This window comes from Saccopteryx leptura, chromosome 1 (assembly GCF_036850995.1).
Source record: "Saccopteryx leptura isolate mSacLep1 chromosome 1, mSacLep1_pri_phased_curated, whole genome shotgun sequence".
Classification (NCBI taxonomy): Eukaryota; Metazoa; Chordata; class Mammalia; order Chiroptera; family Emballonuridae; genus Saccopteryx; species Saccopteryx leptura.
The window spans coordinates 169,692,316-169,713,994 of NC_089503.1; the positions used below are offsets into that span (position 1 = coordinate 169,692,316).

The 21,679-nt window shown below is 40.8% G+C and overlaps 1 protein-coding gene across 1 annotated transcript in view; it reads right to left on the minus strand.

Annotated features, from left to right (window-relative positions):
• USH2A (usherin) overlaps window positions 1-21,679 on the minus strand; it is a 538,690-nt gene that overhangs the window by 62,142 nt on the left and 454,869 nt on the right. The window contains exons 59-61 of the mRNA XM_066379924.1: window positions 13,537-13,695; window positions 11,968-12,130; window positions 5,309-5,663 (exon numbers count right to left, since the gene is read on the minus strand). Of these exons, the coding sequence (XP_066236021.1) occupies window positions 5,309-5,663; window positions 11,968-12,130; window positions 13,537-13,695 (677 nt within the window). The remainder of the gene's footprint in view (window positions 1-5,308; window positions 5,664-11,967; window positions 12,131-13,536; window positions 13,696-21,679) is intronic.

Here is a 21,679-nt window from a genome sequence, read left to right on the forward strand (position 1 = left end):
GCTGATGTGATCCCTGATTTCAGGGAGTGGGCAGGGCCCAGGAGTGTCACGATAGGTGGACACAGCTACATCTGGGTGGAACCAGTCTGCGCAGGGTTCTTAGAGGGCTAGGCAGGTCCAAGGGGAGAGGGCAGCACTAAACCTCACAGAGACGAAAAGCACAGTCTTGTCCCAGATGACTTAAGAGAAGAAATAAAACCTAATCCAGTACTTGAGAAAATCCCTGGAAATGAAGAGCCTAGCATCAGAAAGCGTTTAGAGAAACAAGCTCTGCATTCCATTGCTAGGCGAAGAAGGCTCGGCGTATCTGCAGCGTAAGGTGCTGCATTCCTGACCATATCAGTCCCCTACACAGACTGTAACCTTTTCCTACATTTGCTCACTTCCTCCAGCCTCTGTTAACCCAGACAGGAAAACATCTAAGTGTTTGCTGCCTCTTTATATGGCCACTGACAGTTGCTAGTCCTTTGCAGATGCGTTAATTCCTTTAGCCCTCACAACAGCCTCATGAGATAAGTAGTACAGTATCTTAGGGGTAGCCAAGAGAACAACATGAAGAAATTGGGGATATTGGTATGAAAGGGGAGATGGACACTCTTTCACAGAAAAGAAAGAATGACACAGTTATCTCATAATACAAAATGTGAAAGTAATCTCAGACATTTATGATAACAGACATTTATGCTAATTGTTTTTATTACAAATCTCTTCTTCATTTTGGAAAGATAGTCTTTTTAGCTAGCTACATCTCCTAGAACATTGTCTCAGAAGTAGATCTGGGAGAAAAGGCTAAGTACCATCCAATTTTAAGAGCTACAACTAATTTCAGATCATCTGTAAAGAGCAATAATATTTTACATCATACGGAGCCTAAATAATAACAGAATTAAAAACGAACTTACCAGTGTACTCAAAACTCTCCAGAACATGGCAATGATAAAGTATCTCACTTCCCTCCCCTGCCCAAGCACACACCTACTTAATGGTAAGGAAACTGGAGGCAGCCACACAAGGAAAGCTTGAATACCTACCTCCTCCTTGACATTGGGCAAGGGAGTTTGGCAACCAGAATCTAGAGACTGGAGTTTGTAATTCTGGATTTTATTTCCAGACTGAAAGCCAGTTTTTAGTGACCCATACAATTTGCTTACCCATCAGCCCTGCAGGCTTGATTCTACACATGGGGTGAAGCCCAGCCAGCTCCCATCCAGGGTGCTGGGCAAATGCAGGAGCTGGGCTCGGTTTTTATGTTTTATGACCCCGGGCGGTAGATGGGATATACGTAGAGCACAGACTGACAGGTAAACCACCTTCGTCTTTAAATCCCAGGTTATTTCTGCCGGCACCATGTCAGGTGGCAGGGAAGTAAAGCTAACAGATTGTAATGGTGGCAGCAGGGTGGCCACGCTCGCCGGGAGTGTACTCCGCAAACACCACCGTGGAACTTGCACGTGCGTGTGTGCCAAGGGAGGCTAAATGCAGTGTCTCGGATCTTGACATTGCACAGTTCATCACAGACCTAACTGGGAAGGGGGTTTGAGGACTTCTAGCTAAGGCCTGTCTTCACTAGTGGTGGGCATGGGTCCGAAAAGACTGTAGGAAGCTAGATCTCTCCCTCTCTTCCTCTAAGGAGAAGCTGCTCAGGTCCAAAAGATGAAACTTTTCATGGGTTTTGGAGAGAGGCTGTGATACAGTCAAGCCCACAGTCTCCTGCTGCGGCGCTGCTCCTGCCCCTGCCAGCACAGATGCTCTGCAGCCCCACGGAGGGCCCCCACCACCAGTTCTCTCTCCACCTACCGCCACCGCCGGAGGACTCCTGCATCCACTGCATCTGTCTTATGTGGCTCTCCCAGCAACGTCCTCCTGTCGGTGAACAACTCTGGGTAGGGGCACTTTGGGACAAGCTAGTGATGACACTGAACTACTGGCAGCATGTTGGTGGCCCCTGGTGCAGAGATGGGGTCCCAGTAAACAAGAGACTAAAGGAGAGCACTTGTGGACTGAACTAGAACCCTGCAATTGTGAGGACAGATTCTGTATCTCTCAAATCGAAAATACCGTTTCTTTGCTTTGGAGGATTTCAGCCAAAGCCCTCTATGAAATGAAAGCTGGAAGACATCCTATGGCTCGCACAGACATGGAAGGAGACAGGGAAGATGGTTAGCTGGTAGAGGAATGAGGGAAGATGGCCAGTGGAGCCAGGAAGGCAGTCAGAGAAAGATTTAAAAGGTAATCCACAAAACATGAGCAGCAGAAACTCAGAAGCAAAGAAACGTGGCAACCCCAATGCCCCGCAGTGATGATCTACCTCTCAGGCTTGATGACCCAGTCTCGGCTCTGCCCAAAGACCTAGTCTCAGGGGAGACTTCATAAATGTACTTGAGTGTAGAATTGAGTATTGGCATATTGAATATAGTACTCAATGGCTATTTGCCAAATTGGATTGACTTGTCAGTAATCTGTTCTTGACCCTGAAGGTTCATTGTACTAACACAGAAGAGTCATGCTGTTTCGATTAGGAAGAGATGGACCTGAATTACAGGAGGAGGGGTCTGGCGAGGAAGTGAAATTAAGTGGCAGAGCCTCCTCCTTTAGATACTTTAACAACAAAGACAACAAAAAGGTTGAACACATTCTTTTGGGAATGTTCAAAAGGATGAAACTCAAAGGCAGTAATTTTTCTGATTGCTTTTTTAAAGATGGCTATCCATCAAGAGTCATAGAGGACTCCTGCAATGAAAACTTGACTCACTGACCAGAATGTTTGAAGACTGACCCAATTATTTTCTGGAAGATGTCCTTGATTGTTTACAAAGCTCAAACAGAACTTTTCCTGGTTAACCTAATGAAGTCTTCTCTTGGGGTTCTCAGGGCCCCAAATCCAGATTTTGGGGAGATGCTTTGAAAACCCACACATACATATGCAAACACACACACTCTCTCTCTTTTTCTCTCTCATATTCAAAGACAGTATGCTGTAATATTATTGTTTCTTCATTACCCTAGCTATTTTCTTTGGATTGCAAAGATTAACCCTTAGAAGCAATACTGACCAGGCTGTTAGAGTAGGAGATCTAACAGGAGGACCCCTGGACAAAAGGCCCTGGGGAGCTTAAAACTTGGGGCTACAGGCCTTCTTCTTTTTTAGAAACTTTTTTAGTGTAACAAAAATAGAACTTAGCAGATTAAAAAAAGACAGAGTTCATATATTTTTCAAATCTTATGCTGTCAAATGAAACCGGCTAGGAAGGGGTGACTTAGAGACTGTTTCACAAGGGATTCCAATAGAACGGTTTTGGGAGTTTCAATGTTTTATGCTCAGGCCCCTGATTGACCATATTTTCAAAAGTCAGAGGTTTGACCATTGCATTGGCACCTTCAATAAAATGCATTTAACTTGAGTTGTCTCATCCAGAAAACTCTTGTTAAGTATTTCTACTTTGCATTTCAGTGTTCGCTTTCAGGGTAGAAATTTAGAACATGGGTTCCAAGGCTATGGTGAGGAGTAATATATTTGCTGATGGGCCACATATCGACTAACAGGGACTTTCCGCACTAAAGAACACTGCTTCTCACGCTTCTAATGAAGGATTTAGAAGATGTGGCATAAGAGATCCTGATATATAAAGATAATTAAATGTCAAATAAAAAGTAGAGGACCAATTCAAAAAGAAAGACTTGAAAAATATTATGTCTTCTATTCACATGTTGCTTATTTCTGAGTCATACAGAAAAATTAAACATAGGACTGTGATGAAACTCGGTGCTTTAAAGTCTCCATTTACAAGGAGTCTCTTGGAGTTTCATTAAAATACTTTTGCCTGGTATTACTTACTCATTTGGGTAAATGTTATGCTCTATAAGAGAACCATGGTGGAAACTGAGCCCTGAAACTGGGATCATAAAAACATGGTTTGGTCTTTCTTTTTTCTCTTTTTTCTTTTTTCCTCATTTGTGAGGGGTTTCCAGAGTTAGTAAGATCATGGCATATTTATTTATTTATTTATTTATTTATTTATTTATTTATTTATTTATTTTGTGACAGAGAGAGGGTCTGATAAGGACAGACAGACAGGAAGGGAGAGATGAGAAGCATCAATTGTTTGTTGCAGCACCTTAGTTTCTCAATGATAGCTTTCTCATATGTGCCTTGACTGGGGGGCTACAGCAGACCAAGGGACCCCTTGTTCAAGCCAGTGACCTTGGGCTCAAGCTGGTGAGCCTTGCTCAAACCAGATGAGCCTACATTCAAGCTGGTGACCTCAGGGTTTCGAACCTGGGTCCTCCGGGTCCCAGTCCGACGCTCTATCCACTGCGCCACCGCCTGGTCAGGCTTGGCACATTTTGAAAACCATACATCCTTAACTCCTAAGACCACAGAGCTCTATTGTCTCTTCAGTGGGAGGGCTTTCTGCCTGCCTCCCAGGGCAGTGCTGTGCTTAACACTTCTGGTCTGAGGGTTCCCTCCTGCACTGTGGTTATAGCGAGCAGTTGCTGAGTATGGGATCTGGGCCTCGGTGTGACAGATGTTACAGGTTGTAGTCCACCACTTCTCTGACTCTTTCTGCAATATGATACAAGATAAGGCCCTTAAACAAGGACCTTCCTGCTTCTGTAGCTCCTGTAGAAGGTGAGGCCATGTCAGGCATGAAGAGACCTCCAGGAGATGCCTGGTGAGCTGAATTAAGTTGTGTTATAGGCCAGAGGGAAGCCAACCCAGAAAAATCACCTATAAGCTACAGTGCATGTGATATCCATATCTATACTTACACAGCTAGAGAGCTATATCTAGAAATTTAATTTTCTTCTTCCTCAAAGAGCCAATCATATCACATATCTGTATCTAGCTAGAGATATCTATTTCTCTACCTATCTGTTATGGGTGAGACTATTTCATTCACATAATCCCTATATCTGCCTATATCAATATGCCTATCTAGATAAGGAGGTGGGTTATAAATGGCTCTTTAAGAAAAAATAAAATTAAATTTCAATCTAATTTTATCTGAGCCTTATCCCCATGAGTTATAGAGAAACACCTTTAATATTCCCATTTAATGGATTTAGAAACCAGGTGAAGAGAGATTCACTGATTTGCTTGAGGTGACTGGTCTTTAAACTGGTTTCCAATATCTCTTATATGTATTTCAGCATCTTGTCCCATCGACCATACTGCATCTTTTCACATGTGAAATATTTTCATGTATTTAACCACTAAGTGGGGAAAACAATGGTAAATTGGGTAAAAAAGGTGAACTTTCCATCTCTGCCAGATGATGTAAGCATCTCTCGTTTTCTTGGTACTCACCGGTACTGTGAAAGCATGCACGGTAGAGACGCTCACTGTCGGGTCCTCTGGTCTCTCTCGGTAGAACACGCGGTACCAGGAGACAACACTGTTGGGAGAGTCTGGCCTCGTCCAGTTTAACAGAACCGAGTGGGCGCTGGTGGCCTGAGCCCAGGGTGCCTGCAGATCCTGGGGCGGGGCCTCCAGCGTCTGTGCAGATGCCCATAGGCTCTGCACAGAGCCCCGGGAGTTGTGGGCGCTGACCTGGTACTCGTAGCGAGTGAAAGGCTGTAGAGTGTCTGCGGCGTCGGTGAATTCAAGGGCTCCTTCGGACCAGACAAACACCAGGGACTCCTCGCCAATGCCTGCAGGACGTCTGGAAGGAAACCAAGAAGGCGCTCAGTGACAGTGGCACACGGCAAGCTCAGGTTTGCAGATACATCTATATATGTACATATATTTACGTATTTTATATTTCTATATATTTATACATATTTTGCTAATCTTAAAAAGTGAGACATCACCCATAATCACATTTTCTTGTATTAACTTCCAGACCTTCTTCTTAAAAAAAAAGCTACCCATGCAATATAAAACATTAAAAATTGAAAGAGCATTAGAAATTAAAATAAAAAAAAATACAGAACCACATATGTGAGTACTATTGACACTTTTTTTTATAGTTTCTGAATCTATGTTGATGTATAGGAATGTGAGTGTGCACATGCAGTTATACTGGGGTTTTACTTTTTTTCACAAGTGGCACATGCTATAACAATCAGGAGACGATGCTGCTGGGAGCTCTTCCCTTCTACGGTGAATGGATGGCAGTAAGGGTCCCACTGGTTTAAATCTCCCCATGTCCACATCATTTTGCTAATCTCCTAAACTCACTCTGAGCTTGGCCATGTGACTGTCTGTGGCCAGTGGGACACTCACAAATATTGGGAAGGGAGAGACTTGAAAGTGTTTGTGTGGTGAGGCTGGCCCTCTGCTTCTCCAGGGATCACGTGATCACGTGTGACAAAGCCCAGTCAGCACACCGAAGGATGAAGAACTGTAAGGGGGGTGACCCCACGGTTCTTCTTCCCCTCTACCCAGCACAAGGCTGTTCTACATGCGTGTCTAATACCTTCAAAGTGTTTTAAAGCCACTTCTTGCATGCCACTTATATGTCTTTATTTGAATTTTCTCTTCTTGAATTAAACAATAACCCTTCAAAGTAAGGGCCATTTTTTCTTTGTATTCATCAACACACCTTTTATTGAACATGTACTAAACACCGAGCTCTGTACCAGGGGCAGAGAAGTAAAAAGATGGACTCACCATGTAGAGAAATAGAACCAGATGCAAATTAATGAAAATAACATGATCAGTCATATAATAGGAATTTATTCTAGAGATCATTAAAGGGCCAAAGTCACATTCCTCTTAGATATCTTCTCTGAAACCCAGTGAAATGCAGAATATACTCAAAAAACATTCTCTTGACTGTCTGAGAAGGGGATTGTTCAGTTCCACTTTTAGATCTATTGAGAGCATAACCAGAGCCCACACACACTCTTAGGTACTCAATATCTAGCGCATTAAACATCTAAGTAAGAGAAATGAAATGGTCCATGGTTGAGACGGCCCCGATTATCTGATGTTTCACTTGTGACATTATTTGCTCAATCAGATGTAAAATCACAATGCAGACTTGGCCAGATGGGGACATTCCCGAGGACGTGTGGTTGGTTTACTTCTCTGTTCCCAGGGCTTGAGCCCAGGACATGTTAATGTGTTTTTCCAGATGAATGGCACAGAATGTCTTGGCTTTTCTACATGTCTGCTGCATGTCTATTAGCTCCTTTTTTCCCTATCAGGGTAGACTTCTAGGTTGGGAATGCATGTATCCAAGAGAGGAACTCTTCTTCCTTACCTTAGTTCCTGATTGAGAAGAGGCTGATGAATAAATCAGTATGTCTAGGCCATGAGGGGCAGTTAATTAACACACTCTTCATATGCTGGCATGTTCACATACTGCCATGTCAGATTAACCATCAAAACAGAAGGGGCTATTAAGACGGAGTAAATGACGGAACCTTTCACAAAAAGGCAGGATATTTAAAATCTTTGGCTCTGGGAGTCTGATGATCCTCAAGTTGATAAATCACTGTGACCTATGTAGGAACAATGACAAGTTTCCTGCTGGAGGCAAGAGAGGCTTCCCAGCTACCTCCTCAGTGACCGGCCATTACTATCTGGCAACCCACCTCATTACTCCTCGCTGCCACGCATGGGCCTGATTCTGCACTCAGTGTAGGTTTGTGAGGTTTGGCCTTTGTACCTAAAGCAGATACTGGGTACCAGGTTTGTCATTGGGGGGGTGGGTCCGTTCTAATGAGAACCACAGGGCTCACTGCCAAGGTCTCCTCTCATTGAGTTTTTTTTTTTTTTAATTTTTCCAAAGGTGTTTGCTAGGCACATTGTACAGCAAACTTAACACATGAACTTCTATGGGGAAATAACATTTTCCATTTTGTCTGGCTTTAACCTTCCTATGACAATTCAATTAATTTTTTATTAAACTCTCCCGAGTCCTCACATAGCCTTAGTTGTCATAAAACTGACATTCTTACAAAAAAATAAAAAATTGCCCGAAGGTGTGAAATTTAAAAATCTATACTATGTAAGGGGGGTTGAGCATTATGTTGGCCTTAAGTTTTATTCATCAATAAAATGAAAGAATGCAGCCTGGGTAGGTATTTTTTATCATAATTGAATATTTAATAAATTAATACTACGGTGAAGTAACTGGTTCATCTGTGGTATTACAAAACAGAAAAGCTTTATGTCTGAATGAACTCTGAGCAGAAGATGTGGAGTAGACCACAATTATTCCTAATGTATTTAAGATTTCGGCTTCAACTTCTCATTTAACTGGCAATGTTTCCTCCCGAGCAGTCTATGTCAAGGAAATCACATTTTAAGCTCTCTCTGACTAGCCAAATGGTTGTGCGATGCTCAAGCTCATTTGGGAGATACTTCACTAATACACATTTCCAACTGGAGTTAATTTAATACCGCTTAGCTCTAAATAGAAAACAAATAAAAAGTATTAAAACTAAGGAACTACATATTTGAAAAGGTGTTCACGCATATGTTGTCTTAATGTAGTATATAACCTTTTATCATGGGTATGTATACATAGGAAATATATACTGTATTTTTCGCTCCATAAGACGCAGCTGACCATAAGACATCACCAGAGTTTTAAGGAGGAAAATAAGAAAAAAAATATTCTGAACCAAATGGTGTGTTAAAATATTTAATAAAATACCATATTTTTTGCTCCATAAGATGCACGGGCATTTCCCCCTCCACTTCTGGGGGAAAAAAAGTACTTCTTATGGTGTGAAAACTACAGTACACCTATATATATATATATATATATATATATATATAAGGTTTGGGACTACCTGTGGTTTCAGGCATCCTTGGGAGGGGTCTTGAAACATACACACTTGGATAAAGCGGGACGACTGTCTCAGATTGCCAGGTAAACTAAATAGAAGCAATCACAATAACACCCTAATACCCTGTCCATACTGGGTTATAGTTTTGTTTTTTTTTTTAAGTCATAATCTATCTCTATTGGGACCGATCCGATCCTTTCTGCTAGGGTAATATCGTTAACAACAGAAGAGAGTTACTGAGGAGAAATGATTTGGGGAAGGGTTGCAGAGAACAGAGTGACACACTTTTTCAAAATGGCACTGGCAAGTTGTTATCCTGCAATGTAATGAAAATATCTGCATGAGCCAACTACCCCCATCTTGGGTTTGAGCTCAAGCGCATTTCCTCTGGTGGCGACGGAAGAAAGAGGAGGCCGATGGTGAGGTGGGAATTACATGCCATCACATCCCCAGAAACGCTGCACGTGTGCAGCCCTAACTCCAGAAAGGGCCCGACAGCGTCCCAGAATGAAAAAGAACTCTATGCCTACAGACCATTCCTGTCCTTACAAATTTCTGATTTTTTTTTGCAGCTATCTAAGAAAAATTTGATATTGTTGTTGTCTAAGCACATTTAAACTTCAGCTGGAATAAGCACCGAATGATTCATGCCTATGGAGGTGAATATAATGATTGTATCTGGAGCCCCAGTGCGCCATCTTCATTTCAGTTTAAATAAAAAACAAAATGTATCTATGTCAGTCAGTGCCCTTCTCCTGTACTCAGAGGTATCAAACAGGCTACAATTATGATTGTGAAGTGATTGTGTCACATTGGAGGAAGGTTTATTGCTTTTGAGTCGGCTAGGCAGTAACACATTCTGTTTCATATTACTCTTTATATCATTGTTTGGCTGTGACTAGAATAATCAAATGCCATCAAATGCTGTCAAATTCAATTTACAGTATTTTTCATTGAAGCAGGCTTTCTGCATTCTAGTTCCTGTTTTCCCTCTCCATAGCTGCCGTGGAATTGTCACCATAATCACGAGCTTTATTTACAAAACCAACAGAGTGAAGCCACATCCTGGTTTATAACAGATCCTTTATTTCCCTCGATTCAGAATAGGAATTGGATGTGGTTTTCTCATGCAATTAGCATTAAGTAGATGAAAGAAAACTATTCCAAGAGGATGGGCATTTTAGAGCCCCCGCGAATGTACTTAGTGTCAAGTGTAGAGTCACATTAGCCATTTTTACAGGTACGTGTGTATTCAAATCAGAAATATTATTCCTCAAATTAATGTTTGCTGAGAAGAAATTTGGCTTGCGCATTTTCGGCACTTCCCACCTGCATAACCAGAAACGCAGTAATACTTTTTCCTTTCGTCATTTTCCGACAAGCTCTTGGCTCATCACTGAGGACTGCTCTGAACCTTGTGAGGCATTGGGCCTCACAAGGGAAGGTGCACGGCCACTGGAGAGACTAAGGATGTTGCAGTGAGGATGGGAATTTGAGAAAAAAATGTTGTGCTCTGTATGCCTGATGTAAAGACGTTGCTTTTGGAATGGAGTTTTCAATCTATAAACTGTTTAAGTCTGCTTTCTCTGTCTTAGACAGTGCTATGGTCAGACCAGTTGTGCCCCCTCTCCTGAATTCATATGTTAAATCCTAACCCCCAAAAGGATGGAGTTAGGAGGTGGAGCCTTTGGGAGGTGACCAAGTCATGAGGGTGGGCCCTCATCAATGCAATTGGTGTCCCAATAAAAGGGACCCCACAGAGCTCCCTGGCTGCTTCCACCAGGTGAAGACACGGTGAAATGACTGCCTTCTATAAGCCAGAAGGGGGCGCTCATGAGAGACTGAGTTCACCAGCACCTTGGTCTCAGATCTAGAAGAGTATTAGTAAGTGCTTGTGGTTCATAAGCCACACAGTGTCGGGTATATTTGCTACAGCAGCCTGAACAAAATCAGACAGACAGACAGACAGACAGGCAAAAAGCCCTTGGCTGACAAGTGATTCATCTCCTTGACTCTGTTTTTGTTTTAATCTTCCTACCCCATCCCCACCCCATTACCCCCATTCTTTTTCTCTTCTTCCCTCATTTCTCCTCTGTCTCCCTCCCTCTCCTCTTTCTCATTATTCATTATTTATTTAAAGAAGTTTTTTTTTTTTTTTTTTTTTTTTTTTTTTTTTTTTTTTTTTTTTTTTTTACAGAGACAGAGAGATAGATAGATAGGGACAGACAGACAGGAACAGAGAGAGATGAGAAGTATCAATCATTAGTTTTTCGTTGGGACACCTTAGTTGTTTGTTGATTGCTTTCTCACATGTGCCTTGACCGTGGGGCTACAGCAGACTGAGTGACCCCTTGCTCGAGCCAGCAACCTTGGGTCCAAGCTGGTGAGCTTCTGCTCAAACCAGATTAGTCGGCGCTCAAGCTGGTGACCTCGGGGTCTCGAACTTGGGTCCTCCGCATCCTAGTTCGACACTCTATCCACTGCACCACTGCCTGGTCAGGCTATTTAAAGAAGATTTGAGCTTAAAGCTATATCCACATTGATCAGGTGAAGACCCGATCAGGTTGTGCAATAACCTTCAACACAAAATGCCCGTGGTCTCCATCTCTCTCTCTCTCACATCCTTCCTCTCCTCATGCTCTCTCTTCTTCTCCTCTCCCCCCCTCCCCTCTTTCTCACTCCTTTATTTTTGGTGGACACACATAATCAATCCTGCTGCTGCATTAACACCCTCAGGCAGCTGAGTGGGAACTCATTAAACAGGAGACCTCACAACTGAGCCATGCTTTGTGCCTGTGAACATCCCCATCTTTGGAGGGTGAGGCAAAGCCTTTCTAACTCCAACAAGGTCGGTGATGGGAAATATGAGAACTCCTTTCCCAGATCTGGTTCCTCCTCTAGGATGACTGTGTTCTCTCTTCAGGGAGCCCCTGAAGTCACTGCTCTAGAGGATGCTCTACCACTCCATTAGTGGGATGGCGCAGTGCGTATGAGGTCTCATCTTTCAAACAGGGCTTAAGCAAAAATGGCGCACAGTAGTGGAGGTTTTTTCCCCACTGGCATAATGTGTAACATTTCAGAACAATTCCTCTCCTTTGTAGGTGCTCCAAAATATAAATTTCCATCCTTTCCCTTATGGAAACTGGAAATGGATTTGATTCTACAGCCCTGGAATAGTGCACATTCTTGCATCATTAAAAATAATAGCAAGAGTCAGGTTACCTGTAAATGAAGTAGCTGGCAATGACCCCGTTTGGTTTTTTAGGTGGCAGCCACGTTACCTCTATGCAAGCAGAACCCAGGGCCTTAAGAGTGGGTGGACTTAGATCCATTGGGGCTGCTTCCGATGTTTTAACAAACATCTTAGTGCTTACTCCACAACTCCCTTGAAAAAAAACCCATCAAGACCTTTAGTCATTTATCAAGAAGGGAAAAGATATATATATATGAGGGTCAGGATATCATGAGACTCATTTTATCTGAACTTTCATATACATATTCTACACACATTTTAGACTATTACTGTAAATCTCTATAGAATTTGAATATTTAAAGAGAGAACCGTTTTTGGAAAATCCATGAATTAACCACATCTTTAAGCAGGCATAGACAATAGAGCTTATGCTTGTCTATAAGCTGAAGTTTCCCTAGATTACTGTAGTCATTCTAGCCACAAAGTGATAATGTGCTTGAATTTCTTAAGTGTTTGACCTAAATATCTTATATGCTCTTAATATCTTTTTTTCTTTTTACCAATAGTTTAAAATAATGACTGTCCCTGAACATACAAGAATCAAATGATATTGGAAGATCATAGCATAGTTTTAGAAACATAGAGATGTAGAAACTTGATAGTAAATCAAGAGAATATTCATTTAAAGCTATTTCTATGTTGAATTGCTGAAGGCTGACTCAGGATCAATACCCTTCAAACCAAAATGCCTTGGTCTGGTTTGTAGAGAGAAGTGGGAAAACTGAGTAACATTTTTAGAATGAGACAGAGCAAAGCCACCGACCCCTAGTCCTAACCAATTCTGTGGGAACTAGTTATTTATCTGAAAACAGACATTCCTAAGGGATATGGAATGTAGGAGTTCCAACTACATGCTGAATAGAATATTGCTACATTTCTTTCATCTAAGATGAAGTAATACTCTACTCTGATATGAGTTACACCTTTTCTCCTCTTAGCAACTGAGTGTTATATAATATGTGACATTTGAAGGAAGGGAGTAAGAGAGGCCCTTCCTGAAGACCACACAGATAGATGATGATTTCACTGACCACTAGTCTAAGCCACAAAACTCAAGGTGATAGTTTATGTCCATGAGATACAGGTCAGGGGAGTACTTTAAAATATCTACAAATCATTGGGGTGTAACTCACCTTCTAAATAATGTCCCCTTTTCCACCAGCCCCTCTTGAATAAAATTTAAATAGAACCAAGGTGACTATATTTTCTATGACATTTTTGTAATACCAATTTGTTTTATATTACCAAAGATTCCTTTGTGATCTAGGTGTTTTTTACTCTTTTAAAGAGACTTATAAAATAAGACTTTGCAAAACCACTATTTTACTATATTTAAATATTCATGATTTAATGCGCAGAAATACATAATGCTCCACTCAATATCAAGCTCTGAATTTTCTGGGTAAATAGTTCAGTACACATAAGAAATGAAATGTTAGTCTTTGTATTTGAATTGAGAAGCTCTTCCTTCCTCTTCTATTTTTTTTTAAATACTTTTTTTAGTAAATGCCCAGAACAAGTATCTAAAAGACATTCACCATTCTGACAGGCTTGTATCCTTATCTCATACTGTGTGAATGGAGCCAAATTTTCCAGCAGGGAGGACTGACGCTGACCCACAGAGGAGGAGAGAGGCGCCGCACTCCCAGTATTGAGTAAGACACAGTACTCCACCGGCATTCCAGGGAGAAGGATCCCTTTAAAAAGAGAGAGAGAGTGTGTGAAAATGCATGTGTATGCTATACAGGAAGGTTAACCGATGTCTGTCTTTTAAGAACAACCTATATTTAAACTTCTATAACATAAAGGTATACTAGTGCTTAATACAGCAATTAATAATGGCATGAAACTTACACTGGAAAATACAAGAATGCATATATCAAAAGGTGGGGCATCACCCATTTTAAAAAATAAATGGTGTGTAGTAGTTCTTTTCAAAAATGAAGGCATCTTAAAAATACAAGGCAATTAGAAATGATGTCATATATTTTTCCTAGGTTTACTTACATTTAAAGTACATAAAAAAAAAACCCCGACCAGTTTTGCTTATGACAATAATTTTTCTGTACACATTCAGGGTAGCACAGATCCTTGACATAATAGCCCATAAAGTATCCAAAATCACAGCCTATCTAGAGAATTCACAGCATATTAATTATTGAGTCAGGACAGTTCACTCTGTCAGTGAGACCTATGGATCTAAATACATATAAATTTGGGTTCCAAAACTGTCATTTTCCTCACAATGCTCCCTAAAGAAAGAAGGCCTATAATTAAATGCCTGTAGTTTGTATTTGGTCATGAACAACACTCATGCTGGGTCAAGGAGAGAAATGGGCCCTGAAGGAAGGAGAGAATAAGGTCTTCTGCTAAGTTTTCTCATGGACCTGATGCTCAGACCATTTGTGGGTTTAAGGATCTACCTTTGGAAGACTTTAATTTAACTCTACTATAGAAACAATGACATCTGTGGCACAGGACCCAACCTGAGAGAGACAGGATCTGTAGAATACAGTGCTGTTTTGCTTTTTGTAGAAACAGTCCCAGCAAGCAAAGGGCAGAGAAGCTGATGCAACTGGATGCTTGGGAATTTGTGTGAGGTCGAAGGAAAACAAGGAGTCTCTGAGGAAATACTGATTGTGGGCAGAGGGGCAGATCACGTGTTTCCTTTGGAAAAGGGCTAGATGGTGCTGAACTCAGACTGGGTGTTGTTATTGTAAAGGTAGAGAGGTAGAGACTCCTAATAAAACAGTTTCACTTGTCCTCATCGCTTAAATGACTCTTATTCTATCATTGATTCCTAAATTCTTATCTCCAGCTTTATAATTCTCCAGCATTTCCGGCCAGTATTTTCAACAGCCTACTTCACAGACATCTCAATCTCAACAGGTTCCAAACAGAATTGTTAGATTGTCGACTCCCAAGCCTGTTCTTCTAGCATTTCTGATTCCTATGGAATAAGACCCTGAAAGGAGAACTCTTAGAGGAGACCCTGCTGTTCTCACTCTCAAACTCAAGAAACCACTACATTTTATCAATTATTTCTTCAAGAAATTTTGGCTTTACAAACAATCAGCAACAAGAAGATGCTAACATGATATAACCTATCTTTTAGGAAGATAACCTGCCATCAGGCAAACAGATTGAAAAGGTGACCGACAGGAGGTAAGGACACCAGGTTGAAAGTCTTCACATGGTTCCAACAACAATATAAACAAAATCACACACTGACTGTATTCCTGTTTTATGCCAGGCAGCATACATATCTCATTTTATACCATGAGAATGTCCACTTCATAAAGTCAGGGGATTTATCAATATTTTCTTGCTCATACAGTTCTAATGCCTACATTTTAAGCACAAAGTCACAGCTAAATAAATGTTGGTTGACTGAATAAATGTTCATTCTGTCTTCTCTGTTCCTAGGGTAGATCCTGTAGAAAAGTTTGATGAACACACCTTTGAAAAATATGCCATCACCTTTGTTGAACTAGACAAACCACTGACTGGAGTCAGACAGATCTTATCCCTCTGTTGACCTTTTCTGTCCTTGGAAAATTATCTAAGCTCTATGAATGCCTGTTTTTTCGTCTGTACAATGATGATGCTAATAGCCACCTCTTAAAGAGCCATGATGATTAAATCAGCAAACATACATAAAGCATGTTAGTATATTCCTACAACACAAATGGTGCTAGATAAATGACGTCTCTACAGAACCAAATTAAATGGAACAAAATGGAAAAAAAAACCCAGATAACTATGAAAATGTTTTCAAGGGCCGTCGAACACTTTGAAACCCAACTTTTATATGAAAGCTGCTATTCCAATTACAAGTAAATGTTATATTCATTCAAACAAGCATCTCTCTGACACTATTTTGTTATCTAGTTTTATTTGTCGTGTCTGCTCAGGTCTGATCAAGTTGTGTTCCTAGGAAGGTGGTCCACTGTTCACTCTCAACAGTGACTGAGAGAGGTCTTCCTGTAAATCTGTCTGAGGTTGCACTATACTGTGATCTTCATCCTGTACCTACTGGTCTGTTTCCAGGAAGCTCTCTGCTTAAAAAGACAGGAGGGGCTGGGGGACAAAATGGCACTTTCGCCACTTCTCAAACACAGAGATAATATTGATCTAGGTTTAAACATGGCTAGCCAAAGCATGAACCTGGAAAATGTATTTTTCACATCTTGGTTAATCGGAAATAAATGTGCTAAGAGGTGTTGAAACAAAAAATGCCCCCGGAAGCTGTGCACATGTCAAATGCTGATACACATTTAGGAAAGAGGGGTCCCCTCCACTTTCATAATTCATAGGATGGTGACGCAAAAGCCTCCTGTGTCCCTGCCAGCCTGGTGCCATCTGCAATGAGTGTGAACCTTCCTAACCCCCCTGGTATTCTGATGACTAAATGAAATGAAATGAGCATATTTGTTCAAGTCAGTTGGGAGGCCCCACGACTTGGTTAGTTCCCGGGTTCATAAATTTATGTCAGACCAGGAACCGTGGTGGAAGCCCGACTAAACCAATTTACCCTAAGTGCAAATGGCAGTTCTGTTATTTGGTGTCAACGTTACCAGTCGTGCAGTGACAAGCTGCCGTAACGCATTTTTTCGCTCACTAAAGAACAAGCGTTTCGTTGGTTAATATTCCTCGCAATGCTCCTTTTCATAATTTACAACAACTAGATGCTGATAGGTTATTTAACATTTATGAAGTTAAGATGTAATCAGAAAAACCCTGATTATCTTTACAAATAAAAAAGTTAAATTATTCAACTTTTTTCCACCCTCTGTGGTTTTATTTCACAGCAGGTGCATACTTTACAATGGGAAAAGTCAATCAATCCTTTTTAAAAATCTTTGTGTGTGTGTTTTTTAGAAGCTGCAGCAGGAACAATTCTAAGAGGAAAACTATTAATTCCATTTGATAGCCTCATTCACTTCAAAACATTGGTTGTGCTTAACACTTTTTTAAGAAATCAGCTTAAATTCTTTGTATATGTCTTTCTTGGGGGGGGGGCGTGTGTGAAAGTGAAACAGACCCTTGTACACACATCCATACCAATTATATGTAAAATTTACATAGTATGTATAATCGTTATCATTATATCACTCTACCCTACTGGACAGCAGGGTCCCCGACAGGAGGGGCAATGTCTCATTCTCCTCTATAACTCTCACAGTGTCCAGCATCCTGTCTCATCCCTAGTGGGGCTCAGTAAACATTTTCATGTTAGTTAAAAGGAATAGATGAATTAATCTATCCAAAGGCAAATGAACTGCATCCCATAAAGATTAAGCTACAAATATCATGACCCTACTGGGTTAATGGATGGCCTAACCTTCAATTACTTTGCCCTCATTCATACTTGCTATAGCTGCCATACATGTTTAAGCTTTTGATCTGCATTACAGTAGAATGCAGACAATAAAATGTATTTCTTTCTATACTGTTTACATAGAAAAGTAGTGAGAAAACAGTGACCACAGAATTTAGAATCAGACTCACTGTGATTTGGCTCTGACATATACGTATTGACTAAACAAGAGAAAATAGCGTGTAACATCTAAATGGACTTTTCCCATTGCAATACAGGGAAGACCATAGGACATACTACAAGTTGTGCTGGACATTAATTGAGATAGGTTAATCTCTTAGAAAAATGCCCAGTACATCTTAGAATTCAATACAGTAAGATTAATTTATTAAACACCAAAAGCAAAGGCAGGAAAAGGAAATGTAAACAAGTGGGACTACATCAAACTAAAAAGCTTCTGACCAGTAAAGGAAACCATCAATTCAATGAAAAAGCAACCTACGAAATGGGAGAAAAGACATGCAAACCACATTCCAATAAGTGGGTAAATATCCACATATACAAGAAATGCATAAATAGCAAAAAACAAAAACAAATAACCCAATTGAAAAAAATGAACGGAGTACCTGAATAGATATTTTCCCCAAAAAGACATACATGTGGAAGGGTGTGATCTTTCAGTTACAAATGAATGAGGTCTGAGGATTTAATGTATGACATGGTGACTACAGTTGATAACACCGTATTCTGTAATTGGAATTTGCCAACAGAGTAGAGTTTACATGTTCTCATCAAAATATAGGTAAATAAACCATAAATCATTGATATGCATTTTACATTTCTTCTGAAACTCACCACGGCCTGTCACTTAGTTATGGCACTTTTAAGAAAAGTGAAATGATGAACAACGTTGAATCATCCCAATTAAAGAGACATGAGTTTTTAGAAACCGTAATGCCAGTTTTTAGAAACCGTAATGCCAGTTCTGACTCTAAATGGACAGTATCTGATCTAATACCTGGCAGATGATGAGCTAACAGGATGCCAAAATGCCTCCTGTCTACAAATAGGCCATGTTGTGGCTAGCTACCCCTCCATCAAAACTCAATTAATTAAATGCACTTATATTCCTAAGAGATATTAATTGAAATTTCTCAGTAGCTAAGAATTGTTGCCAATTCTTTTCTTTAATGGACTCAGAGATAAATGAAAGGAAAAGCTTCAGGATTTTGATATTATGCATTAAAACCTAAATAACTCATCATCTTGAGTGAGAAAAAGTGTGTGTTGAATGCAGTGACATTGTTAATTAGAACATGATTAAGGGCTAGCATAGTTCAAAATATAGTCATCACCTTGATAAATTAAAAAGGCTCATTATTACATTTAGAGTTTAAATAACTGTGAATGTTTAAATTCTCCAACAGCAGGGAGATCCATCTCTATTATTCTGAGTAAAGCTTTTATCCTCCATGAAGTCTTTACTTCTTCCCTTTCTGTAATTTTTCACTCATTAAGGTAACATGCATGGTTTGGTCAATTTCATATCGATACGTAAGACCTGACCCAAGGTTCAGAGCTGGCAAAAGATGAGAAGACACATTCAAGACTACACTAACCTGGTCTACAGTGTCTATAGATTTGAATAGTTGTGTTCAGCAGATATCTGGTACCCTCCCAATGTTTTCTCATGCTACCTCTCTGCCTTCACGTGACAGCAATGCAAAGTGGGCCTTCAATATCCTTTTCATAGAGAAGTCTAAAGTTCAGAACTCATGTGCAGCTTCTCCAAGAGCACAGGGAAACTGAGTGGGGGCAGGGGGAATTTTACCTAGAAACTGTTATTTCCTTTTCTGAAATAGGTGGAAAAAATTATGCATCCATAGACAACATATAAGTCTTTGGGAAAATGTGTGTGTGTGTTCTATTTGTCTTTAAAGAAGGATGTGTGTGTGTGTGTATGTGTGTCTGTGTAGCGTTGAGATAATGTGGAGAGGTGGGCTTCTACAGAAATACATGTATTTGAATGATTTTTAAACAGCAGAAAACTCAAAACCTATTTACATTTACTTGAATGATAAATTTTAGAAGCTTGGCATTTTTTCCTCCATTGATTAAGTCAACATATAATAAGGATATAGTATTAGCATATCATCTGATTTGAAAATACAAATATATACAAATGAGTTGAAACCTTGATTTACTAGAGTTTGGAGTGTTTTGTTAATGCAACTGACATTTATCAGTAACGAGAGAAACTAAATCAGGACTTACTGTGGAGGTAAGAGTATGTTCACACCGTGCTTTGCAATAGTCTGAATAATCTGTTTTGTTTTGTTTTTTTGAGAATTTAGAAAAAACAACTCTTTCCCTCTCCCATCTAATCAAAATCTTCCTGCACCTGGAATCTAGTTTGGCTTAGTCTTGTCTGTTTGTTCTGGGCTGCTGGATGGTAGGGAAAGCCTTGGGCTGTCGGTTCTGTCACAACCCAGGACAGAACTATGGCCAGACAGATATTTCCCTGCAGGTGCCACCATTTTCCACATTTAATTCTTCTGGTTCTACATGCCCAGCAAAAAAGCAAAACAAAACATTTTTCTTCTACAATCATTTTTTTGTTGTTGTATTCTTTGGAAGTTAGAAGCGGGGAGGCATAGAGACAGACTCTTGCATGCGCCCAACTGGGATCCATCTGGCATGCCCACCAGGGGGTGATGCTTTGCCCATCTGGGGTGTTGCTCTGTTACAACTAAGACATTCTAGTGCCTGAGGCAGAGGCCATGGAGCCATCCTCAGCGCCCGGGCCAACTCTGCTAAAGTGGAGCCTTGGCTGCAGGAGGGGAAGAGAGAGAGAGGAAAAAGAAGGGGAAGGGAGAGACACAGAGAAAGGAGAGGGGGAGGGGTGGAGAAACAGATGGGCGCTTCTCCTGTGTGCCCTGGCCGGGAATCGAACCTGGGGCTTCCACGGGCCAGGCCGATGCTCTATCACTGAGCCAACTGGCCAGGGCACTTCTATAATCATTTGATTTTCACCAACACCTACTTCTGTTTCCTTGCCTTCTAGGGTACTAGTGTAAAAAGCATATTTGCTCCATCAAAAACCTGAAAGACTGTAGGCAATAAATAAAAAATTTGATTTGGATTTAGAATTGCAGCCAAAGACAGGAAAGAGAGAAGACCTGAATTTAAATCCTGGCTCTGCTATGTGACTTGGAATGTATTACATCTCCTCTGTGAGATTCCAATTCCTTTTCTTAATAGGGCAAAAAAGATATTATTTGTCCCAGGGTTTACCTAAGAATGCACTGAGGTAAGGCATGGAGAGTACTTACTTAAATGTTGGGCACATAGCAGGAGATTAATAAACAACATATATGCCCCAGTCGATTGGCTCAGTGGTAGAGTGTCGGCCTGGCGTGTGGAAGTCCAGGGTTTGATTCTTGTTCAGGGCACACAGGAGAAGCGCCCATCTGCTTCTCCACCCCTCCCCTTCCCCTCTCACTTCTCTCTCTCTCTCTTTTCCTCCTGCAGCCATGGCTCAAATGGTTTAAGCAGGTTGGCCCCAGGGGCTGAGGATGGCTGCATGGCCTCAGCTCAGGTGCTAAAATAGCTTGGTTACCAAGCAACAGAGAAACGCCCCAGATGGGTAGAATATGCCCCATAGGGGGCTTGTTGGGTGGATTCCTATCAAGGTGCATGTGGGAATCCCTGTCTACCTACCCACTTCCCACTTAATAAAAAGAGTAAAATAAAATAAAATAATAAATGGTATATATAAACACGTAATATTAATGTATATATGTGAGGTATGTCATCAGTATCACAATTACTCTCACCCTGAATATTTACTCCCTGGAGCTCACCCCCTGTAGTAGTAATATTCATAAACACACAGTAAGACTTAAGTTATAGCTAGCACTGGAATAATGATGTGTAAACTGAAAGCCCACCTGACTGTGTAGCCAAGCGACCACCTAGCCTTTGTTCTCTGAGGAGCTTAGTTGTGTGAAGTCACAGTCCATAGACCACAAAACAAAATACACATGAAAAAAATATTTTTTTACCACTATTTTGACTTGGGACATTCAAGGGAAACTGGTTTTATTTATGTTTTTCTGAATTAATTTAAGCGACCACTTTTGCTTGGTGTGCGTGAGTCATGGTTCCTAAACCTGGAGCACATCGAAGTCATCTAGGGGACCTTAAAAAAGGTCTCGACTACTTGATCCATCCCGGGAGATTCTTATTCAGTGAACTTGGGGTTGAGACTCTGCCTTTGGACCATCTTTGCAGGTGATTCTTATGTTCACTCAGGTGTAGAAACTGCAGATATAAACTGTTTCAGCCATTCGTTAGCTCTG